Consider the following 26,059-nt stretch of genomic DNA (forward strand, 5'->3'; position numbering starts at 1 on the left):
ACCTCAAAATTATAAATTTTGTTTCAAATCACATGACCAATAAAGTGAAGATAAGCCACAGAAATATTTACCACTTATATATAAGTATCTAGATAACATACAAGCTTCTAACAATGAAAAAGACAGTTTACAAATGGACAAAAGAGTTGGGAGACATTACTCCAAAGACATATAAACACCCAATAAGCACAAGAAACACAGCATGCTCAACATCATTGTTTATTAACAAAATACAAAGTAAAACCTCCAGGCAATACCTCCTCACATGCTAGGGATGGTAAGAATAGAAGATGGAGTCAAGAATACATGTGACCAAAACGGAACCCTTACACGTATGCCAGTGAGAACACAAAATGGCACAGCTACTTCAAAAGACAGTCCATAGTTCCTTATATGGTTACCCAGAGTTACCATATGGTCCAGCAAGCCAATTCTTAAGCATACACACAAGAAAATTTGAAATACAAATGTTTATATTTTTAAAAGTCTTGCACAAGAGTGTTCAAAGCAACACTTTATATAGCAGCCAAAAACTAGGAACCACTCAACGTACAGCAACTGATGACCATGGCATCAGACATCGGAGCAGCACATAACCGTAAAATGGATACGGAGAGTGTACACCTATAATCCCAGCATTCTAGAGGCAGGAGGATTATGAGTCTGAAACCAGCATGAGCTATACAATGGAAGACCAAGTCTCAAAGCAAACAAAAATGATGCTAACGCATTACTACATTAATGAATCTGGAAAAAGAAGGGTTAAGTGAGATGAAAGAAGACACAAAAGCCCACATGCCGCATGATTCTTTTTTATGAAATGTCCAGCGGAGATAGATTGATGATTGACTGGGGAGAAGAGAAATGAGGTGCAAATGGTTACTGGGTTTCTTTCTGGAATGATAAAAAGTATTCTGGAATTACATAGTAGTGGTTGGACATTCTGGATACACCAAAATCAGTGAATTGTGTATTTTAAGAGTTAGTATTTTATGATATGTAAACTGCACAAACACAAAAATAGGTGAACAAGTCACCTTATAAAACTGTTTTCTTCACTATTGTTTCAGGTCAACTACTGAGTCACAAAAATATAGAAATAACTGCAACAATACTTGACATGGATAACTGCATTGCAACAAATGCAACAAGCAACCCCCACCTCCAGCCCTGGGCCTCACACATGCTAGGCAAGTGTTCTTCACTGACCTATATCGCCAGGCCCTCTTCTCCTCCTTCTAGCAGGGTCTCGTGTTGTCCAAGCTGGCCCTCAACCAGGTCTAAATGAAGCAATGCAACTACAGGCACATGCCATCATGCCCAGACAAAATTTCTTTTTAAGAAAACTGTTTGTGGCTATCAGCTGATAGCTCACATGCTGTATTTATCCTCGCTTCTCAAAGCTTCTCTACACTCATGACCTGTCTCACTATTGTCTTACGTAGTTGAGGCTGTGATGAAGGTCTCCGTTTCGGGAACCTTGGGATACTGTCATCTAGACACAGGCAGAAGTGCTGTTCTCTGAAGGCATTATGCAGAACAGCCATGTTCAAGCACTGCTTTAAAATTTAATTCCTGTTCACAGGACAGCAGAAAGGTGAGGCAAGAAATAATTTTAGGTATAGATATTACCATGTAACAGGTAACTTTATACCATGTAATAAGTGCAGGTTATCTTCCCCTGGGATAGAAACAGAATACGGGCTTTCTCTATATCATAATGGGAAAACCAGGAATGTTTCATGACTGGTAAAAAAGGCACAATCTTTACCTGTCTCTGAACACTATGCTGTACATCTCGTTTTCAGTATCAAAGGCTACAAAACTTGCTTCAGTGCTGTAACCCACAACAGAGGCTCTGTCAGCACACGAAACTGAATAACTGGTGGATTCTAGTCTGACAGTGGACCGCTGGGTTAAACAAGACTGAGACTTCTCTAAATGCTACTGTGCAGAGAGGAGGGCTTACAGCTTCAGCGAGCATCAAGGACTGCCTTGATTACGCTGCCTTCTAAGAAATAAAGCAACAGGCTACAATGGGACAACATGGTTCATTGTTCAAGTGAATAGAGTTGCCTATTTTCAGTTTTTACTCTTAAGCAGGATTCTTTGTACGACATCAAGAGCGGCAATTACCCCAGTTAAGTACTATTTCTGTAGTTAGAGCATAAAATCCAACCGCTATTTACATAAACTTAGAAAACAAGCTAAGAAAGGAAAACATTTATACCCTTTAATTAAATTACACTGTTACCTTATAAAAATGTGAGGGTCAACATTTGTTCTTTAAAAACAGAGCTTTGGATAGTTTCAAATACAGCTGCTTGGTCAACAGTTAAAATGTGTCTAAACAAAATATATGCAGAACTGGAAACACACCAGGCTTTCTTTTTGCAGGTTTTGAGACAGGGTCTCAATATGTAGGCTCAGGCTAGCCTCTAATTTACAATCCTCCTACATCAGCTCCCTGAGTCTGTTGGGATTACAGGCATACATACCACACTCAGCTTCAAGGCTTTCTTTTAGATGACATTTATTCAAATGATGAAGTTATAAATTCAAATTGAACAACAAAAAATCTTCATACATAAGAAATGGGAGAAATAAACATTTATTCTAAACTAAACATGTGTGCTGCCTCACACTAGGATGAAGGTAGAGGGCAGAGACTCCGTGTGGAGGCAACTGCATATCAGAGTTCAAAAAGGAGGAACAGCACAGCACGCTATTTTTAAAAATGTTTCACCAGTTTCTTGTTTGTGTTTATATCTTTTATAGCACATCTTTTCTATGTAATTCTCCCTTTTCATTCCAGAAAACATAAGAAACTGTCTGCACGAATGCATCCACACCAGTTTCTGTAAGGCCATGAACTGCTCCGCTAGGTTGCACTGTTTGTCTGTTTTTCTCAAGTAATGAACCCTTTGGAGCAAGGGCTCTGCAGAGGAAATCAACACCTTCAGTTCTGAGCCTGTCTCTTCATGAGGCCTCTAGCATTCTGCAAGGTAGAGAATTTACAAAATGGGTTTTATTTACATTTTCTTTCTTTTTTTATTCAGTACTGGGAATCAAACCCAGGGCCTTGCACATGCTAGGCAAGAGCTCTCTACCACTGAGCTACACCCCAGGCTCTTGATTCATATTTTTCAAAGTCTAATACATGCTCACGTTTTCTGGCAGATTCTTTTTGTATGTTACAAAACAAGACAGTGAAAGTTTAGCCTCAGATGAGAATCCTTTCTTCCTGAGAAAGGTCAAGCAGACACTTCCTGACATCATGTCCTTTACACAATGGCATACTGTTCATATAAAAGGTCTCGTATCCTATAAAAGTCTTGACAAAGGCAGCCTTCTAACCCGATGCGTCCAGTTTCTGTCTAGAAAAACAGTTTAAAAAGTTCTTTAGTATAGCTCCCGTTCATCAACATTCAGAAACAATAAACAACATCTAAAACACGGACCACTTTATGACTGCTCAGGAAATCGGGTGCCCTGACTCTGGAACACAGACACAGTATTGTAGTAATGAGTTTTTATAGACACATAAATGTCAGAGGATTCAAATTAGAAAAATTTACTTATAAAATTTATACCACATATCTGAATCACTACTATAAGCCTTTAAGGCCCTACTATAAGCCTTTAAGGCCATCATTATGAATATAAATGGCTGGTTTTCAGTTTTATGAAATTATAAGAAGCACATACATGTTCAATGCAGCCCTCACAAAAAATAAACTTACTCTGCGGACCGCTACTTGATTGTTGCAGACAAGTACGCCCCCTACAAATTCGGCTTGAATCCCCTCCCGCAAAAGAACTTGCTTGAAGTCAGATAGTCTTGGCTCATTCATAAAAACGGACTGATGTCCAGGAACCTTGAACAAAGTCAGAGGGGAGAGATTAGCTTCAGTAAAACAGTAGGCACAGCGTGTGTTGGATAAAGTGGGACACAGCATGATCTCTGAGACATTTTCATTATTCCCTCAAGTCCTTTGACAGTTCACATCAAGACCAAGTCACATCCCAAGTTTGTTACTTTACCATTACAAAGCCCTTCACATTTCCTGATGTTTCTCAATTTTATTAGTCATGCCTCCTAATAACAGAGACTCAAGGTAATATTACGCTCTTCACCTACCCACTTGCTGGAGGGGTCAACTAGAGTGTCAAGAGGCAGAACTGCACTGAAACCTCATTTCCAGGTCCCCAGTCCCCTGCTTAGTTCAGAGTCTACGTCCTCCCTAATCCCACTTCCACATTCCCTCCTCCTCAGAGTGACTGCAATGGATGCTACAGGCTGAGAACCAGAAAGGCAAGTGTTTTTGCCTACTCTGAGAGTGCTTTGAAGAGCACTATAGCTTTAGTACAGAGAAAATCTCCTTATTCCTCCTCCTCCCAACTTTAAGAGTAGTGCTATATCAGAAGCCAGCAGAAGGGGCTGTCTCTCTCGCTGTCTCTCTCTCTCTCAACTCCACGGTGTGCTAAAGACTTCACTTGACAAGCCTGTAGGACTCTTCAGTATTAATATTCCTCTATTTTATTGCCTAGGAGCTTTTCTAATTAACTAGGTCCCTCTTGAGAACATGTACCTCCTAGGCTAGCATTAAAGTTGCACTCAATGGCAGATGTTTAACTGCATCGAAACCAAACTGATTTGAATGGAACTGACAAGACAGAAAAATGGCATTGTTAGTAAACTCCCATCTCATCACTGGTGGGCCTCACAATCTGACTCTGTATTTCAAAATCCACACTAAAAACACAAATCACAAACAACTGCATTAGCAGCTAGAGGAGGGTAATATGGCACACATGAAATGAAAGCAGAAAAGAGGGCCAGGGTATGAAGGAGAAGAGAAAGGGAGAATTGATGAAAAAATTCTGTTTAAAAATAAATAATAAAACATAATACTATATATTCTACTTAAAATGTTTAATAACTAAAAACAAGATTTGGTAAAGGTGCCCTCTAAATTATCATCCTCTGGCTGCGAAGACTGACACACATGCCCTGGGTAGTGCTTTGTAAGAACTCCACACTGGCCCCCACACAATATTTAAGCAGCTAAAGCCACAATGGGGAACTAGCAGGCGGACAAATGGAGACAGTCGGACTGGGGATGTAGCTCAATGGCAGAGCACATGGCTAGCATGTGTGAGGCCCCATCAATCCCCAGACCACTAAACAGCGAGACAGAGAAAGCAGAGACTTCTCACCTCATGAGGCGGCAAAGGCTCCAGGGTGGGGATGATCTCAGTCTCTTCACCCAATTCCTTGTCATCATCTCCAAACAGACTCTTCATGGCCTTCTGCTGGGCTATGGCACTGGAATCTGAAGGGCCATCCACCTGCATTTCAGAGTCTTCTCCATCGTCCTTGAGCTCTCCTTCTTCCAGAATAACTCCTGTGTCCACTTTGGAAACTCTCATGTCTAAGACGCCATCTATCCAAGCTAACTCGGCATCTTTGGCTTTACAAAACTGAAGGGAGCTGACAAGTGAGTCCTTTAATCTGACCTGGAGACGCAAAGGGAGGGGAGGAACAAAACCTACAGCGTTTATGTTAACAAATCAAACACAGTCTTTGCCATTTTCTAACTCTGAAAGCCCCTCTCCTCAGATGTCAACCTTCACAGTGACATAGTTATCTGTAAGGGCCTGGGGATCCTTAGCCACTTTCCATAACAAGGTTCTCAATCTGACTGCACAACAGAATCACGGGGAGTCCCCACTCCCACCCCGATACTAACACTGTGGTGTTACCTCTAGTATTTCTAGTGTAATTATTGAAATTAAGATTGGAGCATCTATGTCTGCTGCCTTAGAGTGCTGGCGCCTGTGCTTTCTGGAATGTGCCATGTAATTTCACACCTCCATATCTCTTTCTCTTACTAATCCAGAAAAACTTTCTGCCTGGCAAGTTCTAACTTCTTCCAGATAGAGACGTCTAGAGACATCACACCTACCTTCAACAGTCACTATCTCCCACAACCAGATAAGACTATCTCTCTTCTAACTAGCCATTTTCTGTATCTGTCTCTATTTCTTTCAGTTAGGAGAGCAACTGCTGAGTTCCTTAAACAGTTTCCTTGAGGCCGGGTATGGTTGAACATGCCTATAATCCCAGCAGCACTTTGGAAGTTGGGGCAGGTGAATCGAGCCTGAGAGTAGCATGGGCTACACAGCCAGAACCTGTCACTCATGAATGAATGTCTCTCTCTCATTTTGAGAACACTTATCATTCCCTCACATCAGTACTTTGGCCAACGTTGTCTATCTAACTAGAAGACTCTTTCCCGACTCTGCACTGACAAACTAGCTAAGCATCCAATAAGAGCCCGTTTAGTTATCATCTCTTCCAGAAAGCCTTTCCAAACTTCCAAACTCGAGGAGGAACCCTCTTCTAGCATCTTGCACACTGTCAAAGGAGGAAGAGTAAAGGGAATTAGACTGGTTAAAACATCCCAACGATGGGACTGTTAGGGCGGAGCGCTGCATCTCATGCACCATATTCCCAACGCACCTGAGCTAGCACATAGTACAACAGCAATGTCTACTTCTTCATGTTTACCTGGTAGATATGCGTTTCGCTTGTGGCATCAACTGTTTCGTGTAGCTTTGGCATGTATACTTTAATATCTTTCCCACCAAATGCACGGCAGCACTCAGCCAGATCCTGACTGGCCTCTGGTGGGCCATGGACAATGATCAACTGCCGTGGTTTCATCTGATTGATGATCTTTTTAATGGAGTCTCCGTCAGAGCGTCCTTCGTAGTCTATGTAAGTAACCCTGGCTCTGTAATGAGACATCATTATTCAAGCTCACTTTCCTGGTAAGCTATTCTAAAACTAAGCTTATATCATCGGGAAAGAAATGCACATAACTTATGAAGGGGATTGTGAAATGCATGTTACAGTATGTATCCCAAATGCAGATAACTTATGAGGGGATTGTGAAATGCATGTTACAGTATGTATCCCAAATGCACATAACTTATGAGGGGATTGTGAAATGCATGTTACAGTATGTATCCCAAATGCACATAACTTATGAGGGGATTGTGAAATGCATGTTACAGTGTGTATCCCAAATGCAGATAACTTATGAAGGGGAATTGTGAAATGCATGTTACAGTGTGTATCCCAAATGCACGTAACTTATGAGGGGATTGTGAAATGCATGTTACAGTGTGTATCCCAAATGCACGTAACTTATGAGGGGACTGTGAAATGCATGTTACAGTATGTATCCCAAAAAGCTCTGTCCAAGAATATATACAAAAGATATCACTGGACAAAAAGATCATTTGTTCTCTGGTGATTCCAATTCTAAAATAATCACCTCTTGGCAATATAAACTGTATTATGCAGGAAAGAGTTTCTCAATTACTTCCGGTCCTGAAACACTTTCTACCCCCGAGCATTAAATGTTTAAGTCAAGGAGGACATTCCATGAAAAAAGCAGCAACATAGAAGAACTAGCTTCTCAGCTGCGCCGTTCTCCCACCCGCTACCAGACTTATTAAAAAGGCCGGAAATAAAGTCCCTTCATATAAATGTACAATTTAATGTTCAGCTTCTCCCCATCCGACCACTAAGCCAATTGCTTTGGTATTCAAGGATCATCAATGAGAATATCACCATACTTAACAGACCTTTTCACAGAAAAGGGAATTTTAAAAGCATGAACTAACTAGAGGCCCTGCTGAAATCTCACTTTTGAAACAATGTACGTTATATAACTCAAGGGCTTGAAACTGTATCTTAAACCCTAATCTCCAAACCCCATGAAGGTACTTACTTTATCTCAATAGACTCTGTTGCAGAAACACACTTGGTGGGAACATCAGACAGGTCCTGATCCATGGGCTCATCTCCATTTGTCAAACCAGATTCTAATTTGCTTTTTTCTTCTTCAGTAGCCTGAAGTTCTGGCACTAAGAAATCTTCTGGTCTAAACAAAGAGTCTCTAATTAGACATGTGGAAGGCATGCTAACATTATGTAACATATGTAACTGACTAATAGGAGGCATAATTTAAAGACTCCTCATGTATTTTTAAGACTTAATAATTTAACTCAAAGCTAATTAATATACAATATCAATCATCAGATGATTACATGTATTATGGTTTCATAACCACTGAAGAGTGCTATTTATTTATTTAGCTGGCAGTACTAAGCACGGAACCCAGGACACCTTGCAAAAGCTAGGCAAGCATGCTATTTCTGAGCTACACCCCCAGCCCAGGAGTGCTCTTTAAGGATGCTGTAGACTGCTGAGGCCCCTGAACTTGTCAAGAGACAATCTGAATGGCTCTAACAAGCACAAGCACTCTTGAAATCTGGGCCTGCACTTCTTTCTTTTCTTTTTCTTTCTTTCATTTTCCTTTCTTTCTTTTTTTCTTTTCTTTTTTCTCTTTCTTTCTTTCTTTCTTTCTTTTTTTTTTGGTGTTTTGAGACAGGGTTTCTTTTGAAGTTCTGGCTGTCCTAGAACTAGCTTTGTTGATTAGGCTGGCCTCGAACTCAAAAGATCCACCTGCCTCTGCCTTCTGAGTGTTGGGGCTAAAGGTGTGTGCCACCACTACCCGATAGCCCTGCATTCTTTTTATAATTATTAGTGTGAATGTATGTATGTGTGACCCAAAACAGTTCTCCCTGTATTACTGAAAAGAGCAAGATACCTGTTTTTACAATTCTCTAACACTGTGTGAACAGCCTTCTAACTTTCTAGTTCATTCTCACTTGTCTCTGAGAACCCAGGCTCTGTTCTCTAACAACCAGGTTGTTACAGCTTCTTATTCCCATAGTTAACATCTCCAACTGTAAATCACAGAATAAGAATAACAGTAACAACCACTTAAAGTACATTTAGCATGAATCCAGGCTAGAGACTTTAAAAACAAAATCTCACAGGCTGGAATGTAACTCAATGATAGTAACTGCATAGCATGTACAAGGCCTGGGTTTGATTACTAAAGCCCTACCCCCATCCCCCACCCCCCCAAAAAAAACCCTAAGCAAAAACAACAAAAACCTCCTACAACTTCATTTAATTTGTATCCACTTTCTCAGCAAAGTCAAGTAGTGTCCAGGGCAGTGAGATGGCTCACTGGGTTAAGGAAGTTGCTGCCCAAATTGATAACCTGAGTTTGCTCTCCAGAACCTACAGTGGAATGAAAGAACTGACTCTTCCAAGTTGTCCTCTGGTCTCCACATGGACATGTATATGAGGTGTGCATACGCACATGCGTGTACGCACAACAGTAAGCAGCTAAGCAGCAGACTGGTCACTTACCAGATGAAACCAAACAAACACCAGCATTGTTTACATTGCCATGTTTTCTCTCTCTTTTTTTTTTAGGGAACTATATAGACAATGGAACTTTCCTAAGCAAGCCCAAGGATGATCTAAGTCTACAATCTGCTCAACAGCATCATGGAAGTACTAGGCAAGTGTAAATTACATGCTTGTAACTCTGGCTCCAAAGCGGGATCAATGGTCAGAGAGAGAAGGAAGGGAAACCACGGGAAGCAGCATAAAGCACTGTGCATTCGGCTGAGGCACCTGGCTGTTTCTGGGGACGCGGAGGGAGAGGGAACCCTCAGAACCTTTTACTCAGATTAGCAGTGTCTTCAAAACTGCAGTTTGAGCAAGTGATTTCAGTGTTTTTATGGTTCCATCCTTTATCTCATATTCCCTTTTTAGTCAAAAGCATCAAAAGTCATTTCCCAAGTAAATACAATCACTAACCAAAGTTCTTTTTTTCCTGTCTTCTCCATAGCATGTCCCTTACCTCTTAATCGGGGAAAGGATGCCTAAATCACCCTTCATGCAACTGAGCAACAAAAAGAGACTTTCCTTTCACTACTAACTCTCTGGATGCCCCTCAGTGTTTCTATTTTTACACTTCAAATTAGAAGCCTCCTGTATCTTTCAAGACAAAGCACTCAGGAGCAAAGCACGTGGTGACCAGAGACCAAGTCACTGAGTCAAGAGTTTGTTCTGCTCACATACTTGATGATCTCTCCGTATTCGTCCCATTTAATTCTTTCTTCTGGGGCAGGAAACATAGGGTAGGATTTTTTGGCCTGTTTGAAGAAGCTGCCTTTGCGACTGCCTTCCCCTTTCATCATGAGGTCATGCTTTGTCTTATGAGCCGAAGGCTGGTCGATATCTTCCTCCACATCACTCTCGTCGCTGGAGTCGATGTCTGCCCTAGGTTTAGGAACACAGCGGGGTCACAATGTTCCTAAGTCAAAACTATGAATGAATTACTCACCAGCATTAACCCAAATCATAATAATCAGCATTAGTGGATCAATGTTTTGTAAAAACATAACATTAACTTCTTTAATGAATTGGTATTATTTAGCACTAAAAGGATGTTATTCTTGCCATTCAAAAAGTTTAATAAAAGTCATAGAGTCCTAAGAAAATCTCAGTTGTTTCCATTGAAAGTTTGAATCCTACAATGTGTTCATTGTACACTAGATGCAGACTTAACCTTATGAGTTAACTCTTTATGAGTTGACTCTTTATGTGAGTCACTCACTCTTTCGATTGCTCAAGTTTCTTAGCAGCTTCTTTCTTTAGTTTCTCTTTTTCCACATATTCTTCAAGTTCTTTCCCTTCAAGCTTCACGCGTTTCCTCAGCTAATGAAAAACAGACCAAAGAAAAGGCAGTGTCAGGAGAGCTGGGTAGTGGGTGTGAGACACACTGCTTCTCTAAAGTGATCTTTCAGTTCTCATCTGAAATTAATCACGTTTCCATGACACAGACTTACATATCTTAATTAGATTAGTACTAAAACCGAGTTATTAGAGAAGAGGAACTTAAATCGAACTGGTTAAAATACACCAGAGTCAACTAGGGGAAGGAAACAGTTAAGCATTTTTATAATTTGAAGTAGAAAAGCCACATAAGCCCCAAAGCCAAAAATCATAAGGAAAGAGTGAATAATTATACAACATGGAGAAAATAAAACATCTTTCCGATTTTATATCCCTCGGAACTAAAAGAAAAGGTGAAAATATTGGCTGTAATATGACAGTCAGAATCTGTTTTCCTAAGAACTTCCCAAATCAAGAGAGATTACACATCAAAAAAGACAAAATATTTAAAGGAAATTTAAAAAATAAGAATGGTTATTGACACAGGCAACATAGAACAGTGAATAAAATCTGTTTAATTTGCAAGACTGGAAATTACCTGGAGAAGAGACACCTTCTGCTGTTAGCAGATATTAGCAAACTGTTAGAAGACAATTTGCTAACAACTAAAAATGAAAAACTATAAATAAAAATGTGCTTCTCTTTTGATGTAGTTCTTCCTATTTCTAGGAATTTATTCTACTGAAACAGAGATGTTAAAAGTATATAGCAGTAATGTTTAAAAAAATTTAAAAAAACTGGCAAATCCATCAATGTGGAACAACCGAATTAGTAGTTTTCATTCTTTTTTTTAAAACACAAGTATTCTTTTAAATTTTTTTTTTAATTTTATGTGCATTGGTGTTTTGCCATGGGTGTTGGGTTCCCTGGAACTGGAGTTAAAGACAGTTATGAGATGTCATGTGGGTGCTGGGAATTGAACCCGGGTTCTCTGGAAGAGCAGCCAGCGCTCTTAACCACTGGGTCATCTCTCCAGCTCCTAGTTTTCATTCTTTGATCATCAGAGTACCTTAAAAACTGATGAGATGGCTCAGTGGGGAACGGCACTTGCCAAGAAGGCCTCAGGACCAACGTTCTAACCCCAGAATCCACTGTGGAAGGAGGGATCAACTCCAGGAAGCTATCCTCTGCCTTCTATGTATGCACCATGTGTATACACAACTCACACATAAACAATAAATTAAAAATATAATCAAAGAACCCCAGGGGTTAGAGAGGTGGCTGAGAACTGACTCCTCTTTCTGGGTTTAGTTCTTAGAACCCACACAGTAGCTTACAACTGTCTGTAATTGCAGTTCCAGGAAATCCAACACCCTCTTCTTGCCTCCATGGGCATCAGGCATGCATATGGTATAGACATACAAGCAGAAAAAGCATCCACATACATGAAATAATGAAAAAATATTTAATGTAAACAGCCGAGATTTTGAATTGTATGTATATATGCACTGGTATATGGGGAAGTCATGAAATTCAGAAAGGATCATGAAGAAAGGAAGAAGAGATGTGAAAGAAGAAACAGAGATAGCAACAGAGTATATTAGGTAAGAGCAGAAAGAGGAACTATCTGGGGGCGGAAGGAAACCGGTGGAGGGGGAAGGATCAAGGAGAACAAAGTGTACTGGTGCATTTGTACATCAAAATGCCATATTACAACTCACCACTTTGCACTGCATGCTAACTTAAAAATTAATAATTTTTTTTTTGTTTTGTTTTGTTTTTTCGAGACAGGGTTTCTCTGTGGTTTTGGAGCCTGTCCTGATAATTTTTAAATGCTAAGTCATAACAACTCAATGCAACATGTACTCCCCGGTGAATCACAGACAAAATTGGAGCAGGTAATTAAAAAGAGCACTGTTGTGCCAACCAGCTAGAGTCGGCAGGGCCAGGAGATTAAATAGTAGCATGGTGCCCGTGTTTATCTCCTGTTTCCTACGGCACTTGTTTCCACATAACACACACTGCGGTACTATCCAAGGTAATGCTGGAATAACCGTAATCTTTCAAATGGTTTAGAAAAAATGTGTGTGTAATTCTGTGTCTGTGCAGATACATGATACGATACAGCAAACCCAGCTAAAACCTCAACAACTAGGGCGTTGGAGTATTCACACTATTTTTCCAACTTTTGGCTAAATTTGTAACTATTTCAAAATAAAAGTTAAACCAAAATCAAGTGATAAACACTCAACAAATGTGGCATCTCACATCTGGCTATCAGCTTCCTCAAAACGTGTTTTAAAATAAAAAACTGTTAGCAACTTAGATACCTTGCACAAAAATCAATTTTAATTAAGTATTTAATTCCCGGATTTAACATGTACCTTTTATAAAAATGTTATTAGGGTAATGCAGTGGCTCAAGCCTGTATCTCAGAACCCAGGAGCCTCAGGAGGGAGAAGTGAGTTTTAGGCTAGGCTTTAGTACATAGCAAGACTCCACCTCAAAAATAAATAATTAAATATTTTGTCCCAGTTCTCTTTCTTCTTTCTTTTTTGTTTTGTTTTGTTTTGTTTTTTTCAAGACAGGGTTTCTCTGTAGCTTTGGAGCCTGTCCTGGAACTAGCTCTTGTAGACCAGGTTGGCCTCAAACTCAGAGATCTACCTGTCTCTGCCTCCCGAGTGCTGGGATTAAAGGTGTGCGCTACCACCGCCCGGCCTATATTCCATTTCTGAGCTCTGAAATATAGCTCTGCTATATTTATAAACAGTTTCTGGAACAACCAACTCTATGAGGCATTTCTTCTCCACATTCACAGTACCACTCCAAATGATACCTTTCCCTAATATAAACCTCCAGTTTGTTCTTCGTTCACCTTTTTTTTTTTTTTTTAAATTACTGATTTTTTTTCCAAATGAACAAGGCTTAATCTCCTGGGGCGCTCATCCACACGAAGAAGCTAATGTGGCAGGTGACTGGCTTGTATGACCTCGCTCTTACGTCATCATGACAGCGACCAGCACATTCACTGAAGGCCACCAGTGCAGCTGCACTACCCTGGCCACTAGGAAGGTCCCTCTTCTTCTGGAACTTTATTCAGTTTGGTAGCAAAAAGAAGACAACTAACAAAGAACATGTGGTAATGAACACTAAGAAAAAGAATACAAAGTTGTAGCTAACCAAATAGCTCTTTTAGATTCATAGTAGGGCCCTTTAAACAGACAGCAACGACAAGGAAACAGCCACTTCCCTACAGACAGAATTGTTAGGGAGAGTGTGGAATGTGCCTAGGTCAGAATAGTGGATGCTTGCCCGGTGTGGCGGTGCACACCCTTTAGTCCTAGCACTCAGGAAGCAGAGGCAGGCGGATGCGACCACATAAAGGCAGAACAGAGAGGGGCAGAAGGAGGAGGTGGTGAGTGGGGCAGAACCTGAGCACACTAAGTAGCCTTTTACACTAAAGCCTTTCACGTTGTTCCCATTGCTTCTGATATCAGGAGGATGCTTTGGAATGTCATCTTCTTTTTCTTTTTTTTCCCAAATTTTAATGTCCTTTTAATTCCTCAATGGCATATCAACCCTAATTGAGTTTCCAGTAATTAAAATTTTCATATTCAATATTTCATCTCTCATGAAACCATTTTAAGTACTTCTGAGTTATTTTAACTTGATATTTCTAAGCTATTAAATAACCCAAGACAGTGTTTTATTTTGATACGCTTGCTTGGACTCTTCCATCAGCAATGCTGTAGTTAGTATTTATCAGACTTTAGTTGCTGATAATGATGCTTTTCTTAAACGACTTATTATGTGAGACAAGGATACCGTATGGCTTTTCACAAAGTAAATATTCCTTCAAATGCTGCTATAAGGACAAAACACAAAATGGCCATCTAAAACTATGTACTGTCCTGCAGTTATGAGTCGACCCACTTGAAAAGATGGCTATAGACTTCTGTCAATACTGGTTGTGGGAAACTGACAGATTTGATGGCTTGGTTATTAAGCAAAATCTTTCCACATCTTAATTGTTCTGCTAGCTGTCTGTGGATGAGAGTGCAGAGGCGGTGTAGTGTAGTGAGTGGTAGGACCCCTTCTATTTTTCTGTTAAATACTTGAGTAGGTCATGGGCTATGGATGAGACTAGGTTAGTTATGGGATGCTGGAAGAGAAAAAAGACAAAGGTTGGCTCACAGGGCATAAAGATGCTGGAATGCAGGCACACACTAGGGCAAAGGTGTGGCCAGACGAGAGGAAAGGCAGGTTTGCTAACAGTGCCAGCACAGTGTTTACTCACGGGACACTGTCTCCAAGCTAATAGGACAACACATAGGACAAGGGGAGGTTCATGAACTCAAAGACCCAATGAGACTGACAAGCTGCCAACCCTGGAGTCAGAGAAAGCCAGCTGGAAGATCGGACTCAGACACCTGAAGTAGACAGGGAAGCAGCCCAGGCAGAGTACACAAAAGGCCATTAGGAAATAAGGTATTCTTCAAGAAATACAGAGAGGCTGGGTGTGAAGGCACACACCTTTAATCCCAGCTCTCAGGAGGTAGAGGTAAGTGGATCTCTGTGAGCCCTAGGCCAGCCAGAGTTACAGGGCTCTCAGAAACAAACAAACAAAACAAAGAAAAAACCAAAACAGAGACCAAGGCCGTGATTGCATAGGACACATGTATATGTGAACACACAAACTAAAAATTAAAATGTGTGTGTGTGTGTGTTTTCTTTATAAAGACAGCTAAAGTGTGTAGTTGCCTGCTGTCAAGCCTGAAGACCTAATTTTAATCCCCAGGACCCACACGGTGGAAGGAGATAAATGACTCCAGAAAGTTGTCCTCTGACCTGAAAGAATCAAGGTCTAAAGTCTGCAATGGGGCTGGAAGAGCGGCTCGTGGTACAAGGCCTGTCTAGAACGGCCAAGGTCCTTGGTTTCAGCATGGGAAATAAGGGTCACAGGAAGATTAATAAATGCCTAAAATGAGAAGGGTTAGGAAATCATCATGACTCACATTATGAATTGCAAAGGAAAGAAAAACAGGTTGAAGGCTATGATATAGAATAAGTACACCTACCCACAGTACAGAAACAGGTAAAAAATATCTACATGAATGTGGCCACTGGTGAAATAACGCAATAGTGGCGTGACTGTTATAACGTCTAACCAACTGACTGGATTTGGCCTGTCCTACAAGAAGGAATTCATAACTGGCAATGTAAACTGGTCAAAAGGCCCTGACTAGAGAGGTCACTGGCCGCTGTGGGGAGCCTACTGTTGCTCTGCTAAATGGTCATGTTGACAGACTGCCTTCCAAATATTTATGTTTGTACCCACAGATTAATGCTGCTCTTAACTGTGTTGAGAGACGTTTTTTGCAAAAGGAAACAGTTAATGAAGACTCTTTGCTGGGCAACTGAGACTGTGAGTGCTGATCCCCAGATGGGAGACCTAGACCAACTACCCCACACCTCCAAGGCTCAGGGAACCAGGCAGAAAAGGAGATGGAAAGAATTTAAGAGCTGGAGGATAGGGAGGAATGCTGTGAAATGTTGTCTTCTGGATATAATGTATGTTGCACTGATGATCTCAATGCAGCTGTGGTCACCTGCATACGATCAAGCCAGTCAAAAATCCAGCATGGACAGGCCCACCTCTAGCAGAAGAGCTACGATGGCTGCTGAGGGAGAGAGAATCATTGTTCTTCGGGGATATGGCACAAGCGTGTTGCCCATGCTTCAGTAGATGGTTTCACTCACACTCATATATTCATTCATATATATATGTATACACACACACACACACACACACACACACGCAGGCAACATTAATTGGAGCCAGTGCCAAATAAATACAATAAACATAAAGTTTGAATATAAGTGCTCACCTCGATTTCTGTAACTTTCTCAGAAGGATTATCAATTAAGAAACGTGCTAAAGTCCCAGGAGTTGTTCTATAAGTTAGAATGATTGAGTTTTTCGGGTCCTGACACCACTGAATAAAGAGGTCCCTTGAGAATCCACACTCAAGGTCAGGCTGGCTGGCAAGTACAACTTTGGGGCTTGGAACTCGAGCCAAGTCAGAAAGACCATGGCACAGAGAGAGATGGCGAAACTGAAATGGGTTATTTCTTTTGTCTTCAAAACATCTCATTAATTTATCACTCATCCATTCTACCTAAAACAAGGAGGAAAATGACAATAATTAGAAAATGTCATAGATGTGAGATATTTAACAATAATCAAATTTTAAGTCTTTCCCCCAACTAGTTGATTAAATTTGTGCTATTTGGACAAGTAGCTAATAGGTTTTCCCCCCATAGATTCTCCTACTCCAGTTTTTAATCCTTAAACAAAGAAACAAATAAAAAGAAAAAAAACAATTTTGTTGAGTGTGGTGGAGCATGCCTTTAATCACTACACTCGGGAGGCAGAAGCAGGCAGATCTGACTTTGAGGCCAGACTGGTCTAGAGAGCAAGTTCCAAGGCCAGGGATACACTGAGAATCTCTGTCTTGAAAAACAATAACAATTTGCAGTGTTTCACTATGTCAGCTTAAATCTTTCTGAGAAGAGAATGGTGTTCTAAATCAATATTGGAACCCAGGTATCAATGCTTGGAGGGAAAAGAATTCATTTTAAGAAGGATGAGGCCGGGCGGTGGTGGTGCACGCCTTTAATCCCAGCAAGCAGATCTCTGTGAGTTTGAGGCTAGCCTGGTCTACAGAGTGAGTTCTAGAACAGGCTCCAAAGCTACAGAGAAACTCTAGCACTGATATTTTATTTTTACCCTCATTTTACAGATCAGAAAACCAAGAGTTAGAAAACAAGCAACTTCATCAACCTGTAAAATGGAGATAAAAATACAAACTTTAGGCTTAAATGAAATGTATGTGAAGAACACAGGACAGTAAACAGTTAATACTCAGCTGCTATTATTATCAATTGTAGAAAAATAGTATCTGATGGGCAATTAAGACACTACACTTAACCTCTTTATTCAATGTCACATGAGAACAAACCTGTGATTTGGAAAACTCCACCACGTTATAACTGACATTATTCAGGAGTGCCAGTGAATAAACACCCAGCCCTGCATCTTTAGTTCTCCAAATCTGATCAAGAAGCTGAGCAAGCTCCAGAACTCGGCCTGCTGTGTCCACCGCTATGAGGACGTTTCCATCACCCCGAAGAGTTTCCAGGACATTTGCTTAAACAAGAACAGAAGATCCCTATAAAACAAGTGCTTTGTAACAAAATTAAACACAATTCCCCAGTGTCTTTTATAAAGATTGTATAAGTAGTTACTAGGACACATATAAAAAGTACTTGTTCAATCAACATAATTACTTTTGACTTGATTAAATGTATAAGAATAAAACACACGATACATGTTTTGTACGCATGTATGTAGAATAAAACGCAGAACATTTTCCCTTCCAAGAAGAAAAGCATCCTTAGAAATAGATGTCCTTGTTCTCAAAGTCAGCTTGAAGTGTTGGGTAAAAGCAAACTCTACCTAGCAAACACACACACATACACACGAACTGAGGAGCTTCTTAAAGTTAGTGAGTTGGTAAGTAGACAGATGAGAGAGCTTGCTCCCATGTTTAAAAGTGGAACAGCTTTCCTGTTGCCATCACCTATGGCTTATAAAAAATAACACAAAGCACAGCAGAAAGCGTCAAAGCAGAAGCACCTCAGCAAAGTCAAGCTAACTCTAAGCCGCCAGCAGACCTTGTGCACTCTCATCCTCTCTTGGGTACCCTCCCACTGTTCTTTGGAGCTATATATATGCATGTTATACAGAGACCAGCGATTGCCTCGGAGAGCTATCCGTGTGCTGAGTGTCAAGGAAGCCAACGTTTAGAGAGAGAGCATCCTGACATGGTCATATTAGCATATTAGCATCTCTCAAAACCAAACCATATCATATCAAACCAAACCAAACCAAACCAACACCACAGGAGTTATGGGCCCAGCAAAACAGTTCAGTGGGTTAAGGTGCTTGTTGCCAAGCCTTGATCCTGAAGACCTAAATGGTGGGAGGAGACACCTCACGTCCACAAGTTGTCCTCTGACCTCTCCATGCACTCTGTGGCAAGCATACACATATACATACATACACTGTATAAATTTAAAAGATATAATTAGAAATTAATTATTAGAGTTAGCCAATCTCTTCCAACATAGCTAGACAGAATAATCAGGAATTGCTGTCTACACACTTGAATAGCTATCCCGACAGAACACTGGACATACGTACTCAGGAGCTGCTCGTCTCTCTGTTTCCTTCTAGGCTGCACATACGTAGCATTAAATGAATCTGTGATAAGTAGAGAGGGTCTGCTTAGCATTTCCAGGGAACATCCATTTAAGTGGCTATAACAAAGTTTAAAGATGAAGAATACCTGTCATTTTTAATGAACATTGATAGCTAACCTATTACAAAAGTACTGCTTTTCTAAGCACCCCCAACTATAAACTTATGCATGCTTGATTTTATATGCACTGGTGTTTTGCCATGGCTGTTGGATCCCCTGGTACTGGAGTTACAGACAGTTGTGAGCTGCCACATGGGTGCTGGGAATTGAACCTGGGTCCTCTGGAAGACCACTGAGCCATCTCTCCAGCACCATGTATTTGATTAAAAAAAAAATCTCATAAATTCAGAAAAGTTAGAGGAAACTAAAAATATTCTAGAGGATCACTTAAAGACCAATGATATGATATATATTGGACATATCCCTCTAAACACACAAATTTTCTTGTGTATCCATATATGTATTTAGAACATAGATATCTTATAGATATTCCTATATATTCATTTCTTTCTTCTGGATTTTTCCCATGACATTAATATTTTTCTTTCTAAACCCAACTTTTAGAATTATAAAAACCTTCTGCCTGACATTTGATTTTAGAGGAATGGGCTATATGCAGCCCAGGTGATGTCACAATATCTTGAATAATTCCTAGTCTTACATGTATGTAAATCTTTGGCTAATTACTACAGTATTTTTATGGTTTTATGGTGTGGGTTACTGTTTTAAATCTGTATATAATCAAATTCAGCAGTCTTTTGTAAGCACATCACCTTTGTGTGGGCAGGGCACAGCAACACTGCTTCCTTTTTCAGTTAACTCTAAAACTGCCTAAAATTTATTCTTGTACTTCTAAAGTGGTTGAATTCATTCACCATTTACTCATTTACATTTTCGACCTTCTCATCCACCCATGATTACAACTCTAAATTCAATCTGTTAGTCCTTAATGTTTAGACCTTAAGATGACTGTAATCTAACACAAAATAGCCACGGATTTAATGTACAGTTGTAGCAAAGGACAGTGAACACACTCGCAAAATTTACAGTATTTTTCTGAATATCAAATGAATAATGTAAAATTATAACCATTATGTTACCCTTTAAAGGAAATCTGTCATCAAGTATCATTAAATTAGATGGCAATTACTATCCAGCCTCCAAAGAAAAGAATCACAAAGTTCTATCAAAAAGTAAGTCAAGATCATATAAAATATAATTTAATGTATAAAAAATCCACTTTCAACACCTCCAGGGAAATATCTGCATTATAGGATAGATACTGACATATAAAGCTTAAAACCCTTATGTCCTATAATGAACCTGTCAATCTACAATGAAAATACTTAGTACTTGACATTTTAAAATTGCTGTAGAGTTCTGATGAGAAACTAAAAAGTTGCTTCTGATTTTTCCTTCAGGGAATGGAACAGCGGTGGTGCTGCCTTCAGCGCGTATCTAGATATACCTACATCTCCCTCTTGTGGTTGAAGTCAACGGCATACACGATTTCCTCTTCCCCATCTTTGACTATTTTCCATATTGTTCCTCCTATCATATGGCCAGCTGGCAGGGGTGTGATAGACAAACCATGTCCTTTGCCTACATAACAAAATGATGACAATACTCAGATTTTTTTCACAATCCCAAAGACAGATGTATTTCAAAGTTATGTTAATAGCAACATGCTCATTGGCATATAATTCAGATGTTAAAATGCTTACAGCGAAAAGAAACCCCCTCTCATGTCTCCAGCTACTCTACTCCCTTAACAGAGACAATCATTTTTCTCATTTCATTGTGTGCAGCTCACAAACACAAGGCTAGAGACTAGACCGAACAGCAGGCACACTATTACTCAGCTGTACGCTGCATCTGTAGTGTCATGGACTGAGCCCAGGGCCCCTTGTATACCAGACACCACTACATTACATCCTCAGGACTAAGTTTTGATATTTGTACTGCACAGGTAATTGCCAAGTTGTTACCACCTCTGTTAACCTAACTGATGGAATAACAACTCAAACCTCATTATAATGAAGAATTTATCTACAGAAAAGCTAAACCCAAGCAATACTATGAAGACCATACCACTAGTCGTCATTTTGTGGTTTAATCAGCATCAACTGCTGCTCTGTCACTTTTCTTGGGCGTTTTAATTTTTATTTTTTAGATAGGGTTTTACTATGTACAGCCTAGGCTGCCTGAACTTGCTATGTATCCTAGATGGGCCTTGAACTCAGGATCCTTCTCTCAGGCCTCCAAGAACTGTGATTACAGGCATGAGCACCACACTAGCTACTGTGCCATGTTTTTAATGCTAGAGTTCAAGTTTAAGAAAACCTGTAACAGGATTCCCTCTTGCAGATTTGATACTTGACATTATTAAGTAATACATTTTCTACCTATTTAATTTGCTTTAGTTATTACATTTAAGGCTCTGAGTCATTTTGTCTCCTGAACCTAACTATAAGTTACGAGGATTCAGACATATTAGCTTTTTTCATTTTACACTGCTTCCTACCCAAATATGAGGATAACCAAGCCATTAACATATCACTAGTATTTAGTCTGAAATATTTTGAAATTCAAATGGAAATTTTAGGTAGAACGTACTAGTCCCTCCCTTTCCCCCAATCAAGACAGGGTTCCCTCTCTGTAGCCCAGGCTATCCTGGAACTCACTATGTAGACCAGGCTGGCCTCGAACATAGAGATCTGCCTGCCTCTGCCTCCCAAGTGCTGGGATTAAAGGTGTGCACCACCATCTCCTGGCAGAAAGTGCTAATTTTTATTCTCACACCACGATGCCTATAATTTGTATAATATAATCCTCTCAGAAGGCAACTCACTCCACTACTCCAAACTGGGTAGGACGCAGCTAAGGGTGAATTCCTTGCCCAGCATGCTTTAGGCTCTGGGTTAGATTCCAGCACTGTAAAAACTAAAAAACTCAAAACAAAAAGAAAGAAAAAAGAAAACAGAACTTCCACTCCATTAGTCTACCAACTTACTACATTACCTTTCAAGTTCACAATCTGAGAGAATTTTAGCTGCTGGATTTTATCAAAGGCTGCATCCACATCATCTAATGTAAAGAGGGTAAAATCTTCTGTATTGTGGCGAGACTAAAAAAAAACATAATTCAAAGTTAAAAATGATGATGAATGGAGCATAAACGTCGCTCTTGTTAACTTCTTCAATTACCTGATAGAGATCATACATGAACATCTGCCCCATTTTGTAAACAGGAATGGTGGCATAGATGGCACAGTTCAGACCCAGCTTCCCCACAGCGAATGGGAGGGCGCCAAGGTGGAGTGGGTCGGGGTGAGACAGGAGCACCGCATCAATCTGGTGAACATGCCTGTGAACACAACCAAGAGGGCAGCTCATCAGTTCTGAAGCAGAAAGGGCGGAACTGCCATCCTGATGCACCCATTTACTTGGGTCTACTCGAGGCTACACTGAGGCAGAAGAGCAAACCCAAGGCTAAGACAATGACCCCTGAGAATTGTATTGAAAGCACAAGAGAAAATGAAGACGCCACATTTAAGTTGATCTTGGATGGGTACCACATATGCTATTAAGCTTAAGAAGTCAGCTTGGAATCGACAAGATTGTTAAAGGGACAAGACTTACATGCTCAAATAGTTGTTACTGACTTTGCTTCAGTTTTCTAGCTTGGTGATAGTTGTCATAAATATCATTAACCAGGAAAGTCCTCAGGATTAAAGGAGATTTTGGGGGGTTGGCCTTCAAGTTCTCCTTTTTTTATTTTATTAATAGTATGCAGCAAATGTAAATGTCTTGTTTTTTTTCTGGCATATTTAGGTGGATACCATTCAAAGAATTAAGTTACAACAGTGACTAAGGCGACACAGAAAGTGAGGTAATGTCATTTGGGGACAGCTTTCACGGGGACCTACCAGTTTTCTTCAGGTTTTGACAGATTCATGTTCTTTCCAAAAATTAAATAGCACACTTTCTGTGGTCCACTAGCAAAGTAACAACAGAGCTTTACTGAATTTCAAAACCAAAACTTTCAGCCAATCCAAATTTTGCAAATTACAATGGTTACAATGTAGCTTTCTGTTTTACATACTTACTATTAACTAAAATCACAACAATTACAATTTAGCTTTCTGTCATAAATAAAACTTTCTATAAACTAAAGAAATGACAGCAACAGTATATAACATCAGAATGACATTATAAAGTGTAAAGTTGAGGATCTGGTTTGGTTTTTTTTTTTTTTAAGCTTTGTTTGCTTGTTTGTTTGGTTTGGGTTTTTTTGTTTGTTTGTTTGTTTTTTTCAAGACAGGGTTTCTCTAAAGCTTTGGAGCCTGTCCTGGAACTAGCTCTATAGACCAGGCTGGCCTTGAACGCAGAGACCCGCCTGCCTCTGCCTCCCTGTGGTTGGGATTAAAGGTGTGCGCCACCACCACCCTGTTTTTTAAGTTGATTTAATAAAAGCTAGAACTACAAACTGTAACTTACTTCCTCAGGGAATCAATAATGTCCATAGAGAAGTGTTCATCCCAGCCACAGTCCAACAAAAACCTAAACTCATCAACCTGGAGAAGATAGCAAAGAGCAGACTCTTCTTGGACCCCGGAGAGGGTAGTTAATTTGATGATAGATGTCATCCTTCTGGTCCAGTAATGGTTACCTACAAGGTGCTTACAAATAAAAATAAAATTAAGCATAAAGCACAGTCCACGTAATAGGCAAATTATTTCAATTTTTCAATTCCAGAGTTTGATTAAAAGCTAGCATTTCCATCACAGCTATATTTAAAAGTACAACCTTGTTTTCAGAGACCTTCACACCCTCCCCAGGGTGGCTGTGTAGTAGGAGATTTCAATCAACTCCTACATGATTCAGGGCAAGTTAATTAACTTTTCCTCACCTAGGGGCTCCAGTTAATAAAACATTAGCATTAATATGCATATACAGAGAATGGAGGATTCCAAATAATGTGGTAATTATCTAGACCGTATTGCTCAGTATTAAGTGGTAGTAAATTAAGAACTCAGTCTTCAAGGCTAATCTGTTTTTCCTCTATCTAGCTCGATGACTGTCTTTTTCTCTATACAAGAGGTATTAAATACAGGGACTCTCTTGAGAATCTGATTAAAAACCATGGCTCCTCCTTTCTCCCACAATCCTCAACACACACACACACACATGAAATGTATATACTCATAGAAACTCAAATACTGTTCAGGAAGCTAATGTTGACACTTGTGCTGCGTTGTAAGCAACTGAAAAACATCTTAAGGTTTGCAATTAATTCTGACAGTGTTTGCAATTCCACAAACAAAACCTGACACAAAGTAGGCACTCAACACACACCTAATGCAATGTATGTGGGGATGCCTACCATATATTTTCCAGAAAGATTAATATGAGTGTTGTGTTGTTGTAAACTGGTAAAAGCCAGTGAGATGGCTCAGCAGGTAATGTGGGGTCTACAGTTAACAGCTCCAGTTCTCTTTGGTTTATTTATTATCTTTTTGAGACAAGGTCTCATACAATGTAGATGGCCTCTCTATGTAGCAAAAAACGCCTCATACTCCTACTTACCTCCCCACTTCCCAAATGCTAGGATCATAGGCCTGGGTAATCTACCTGACTAGACTTGACCCATCTGATGTATTAATTAGCAGAAGTACATAGTAGCTGTTCTAGTAAGTTAAACTCTGAAATACCGATTTACTTACTTACTGATTTACTTACTTATTTACTGATTTACTTACCTGAGGTATGAGAAATAAACAAATACATTTTCTATTCTTTTGGTTTGTTTGTTTTCAAGATAGGGTCTTATTATGTAGCCCTGGCTGTCCTGGAACTCACTATATAGACCAGACTGGTCTTGAACTCACAGGGATCTACATTCCTCTGCCTCAATATTAAAGGCTTGCAGCACTATGGCTGGCTTAATTTTCTACTCTATAAAAATGCCTATAAATACAGTTTTGAAGATAATCTAGGCACTATTTCCCCTAAAGTTTCTATTTGGGAGGGGGCAGTGCTTGAACTCAAACTTGGGGTTCCATGTATGTTAAGCAAGTGCTCTAGTACTGAGCTAAACACCCAACTCTTTAAACATACTTCAGTTCTCAGTGTTATTTAATTATAAACTCAAAATACAAAGTGCTTGCAGATATAACTGAATGAACTCCCATTAAAACTTTTACAGAAAGACCAGAATTCAACATATGGAAAGTATCATGTAGGTCCTTATGGTAAATACGTATCCTTATCAGGCATTCATTACCTACTGATATCTCAGCCAAAGACATGATAAAATACAAATTCAGAAAAGTTTTCTAATAAATCTTTAAAAAAAAAAAAGTCTTGGCAATGTAATATAATTTACTTCTGTTTATAACCATGGTGTTTTAATCTCTGTCTTTCCCTAGGATCAGAAGGAGCACATGCTTTTTGTTTGTCTGTTTTGGAGACAAGTTCTTACTATGAAGTTTGGTCTTGAATGGACTATATAGTCCAAAAGGCCTCAGGTTCTTTATTCTGCCTCAGCCTTTCAAATGCTAGGATTCCAGGAATGTGCAATCATGACTGGGCCTATATGTTCCATTTTAAAAAGGAAACACTGGGACTGAAGAAAGGACTCAGCAGTGAAAAGCACTTGCTGTTCTCATAGAGACCTGGGTTCAGTTCCCGGTACCCACACAGTGGTTCACAATCAACCATAACTCTAGTTCTAGAGGACCCAAAGCCCTAAACTCCAAAGGCACCAGACACATACGTGACGCACATACATACAGATAAAACACTCACAAACATTAAATAAAATAATAAATCTAAAAAAGAGAAACAAATGTAAGGAGTTAAATTTACTAAAGGGATAAAACATATAAATAAAACAATTTAAATTGGTTGTAAACTGCTTACATACACAGTGTAGAAAGTAAATTTTAAAAATTCTCAATTGCTTCTGATATTAAAAAAAACAACTATGATTACTTATTAAAGATTTATAAGGCCAGGGCAGAAAAAGAAAAGATGTTCAAAAGTTCGGAATAACATCAGCTAAGACACAAAACACAAAGCAAGAGACAGGTGTCAGGCAAGAACTCAGCCTGCCA

At 39.7% G+C, this 26,059-nt stretch overlaps 1 protein-coding gene across 3 annotated transcripts in view; it reads right to left on the reverse strand.

Moving 5' to 3' along the window:
- Window positions 1-222: 222 nt before the first annotated feature.
- Cpsf2 (cleavage and polyadenylation specific factor 2) overlaps window positions 223-26,059 on the reverse strand; it is a 28,943-nt gene continuing 3,106 nt past the window's right edge. For 2 of the 3 annotated variants that reach the window (XM_057782339.1, XM_057782338.1), the window contains exons 2-15: window positions 23,442-23,623; window positions 22,149-22,308; window positions 21,964-22,069; window positions 20,415-20,544; window positions 18,885-19,000; window positions 17,641-17,828; window positions 16,507-16,797; window positions 10,560-10,660; window positions 10,022-10,222; window positions 7,806-7,958; window positions 6,575-6,800; window positions 5,221-5,520; window positions 3,744-3,878; window positions 223-3,377 (exon numbers count right to left, since the gene is read on the reverse strand). In XM_057782339.1, the coding sequence (XP_057638322.1) occupies window positions 3,285-3,377; window positions 3,744-3,878; window positions 5,221-5,520; window positions 6,575-6,800; window positions 7,806-7,958; window positions 10,022-10,222; window positions 10,560-10,660; window positions 16,507-16,797; window positions 17,641-17,828; window positions 18,885-19,000; window positions 20,415-20,544; window positions 21,964-22,069; window positions 22,149-22,308; window positions 23,442-23,590 (2,349 nt within the window). In that variant the 5' untranslated portion in view covers window positions 23,591-23,623 and the 3' untranslated portion in view covers window positions 223-3,284. The remainder of the gene's footprint in view (window positions 3,378-3,743; window positions 3,879-5,220; window positions 5,521-6,574; window positions 6,801-7,805; window positions 7,959-10,021; window positions 10,223-10,559; window positions 10,661-16,506; window positions 16,798-17,640; window positions 17,829-18,884; window positions 19,001-20,414; window positions 20,545-21,963; window positions 22,070-22,148; window positions 22,309-23,441; window positions 23,624-26,059) is intronic. The other variant, XM_057782340.1, reaches the window with a different exon arrangement.

This window comes from Chionomys nivalis, chromosome 10 (assembly GCF_950005125.1).
Source record: "Chionomys nivalis chromosome 10, mChiNiv1.1, whole genome shotgun sequence".
In the NCBI taxonomy this organism is placed as follows: domain Eukaryota; kingdom Metazoa; phylum Chordata; class Mammalia; order Rodentia; family Cricetidae; genus Chionomys; species Chionomys nivalis.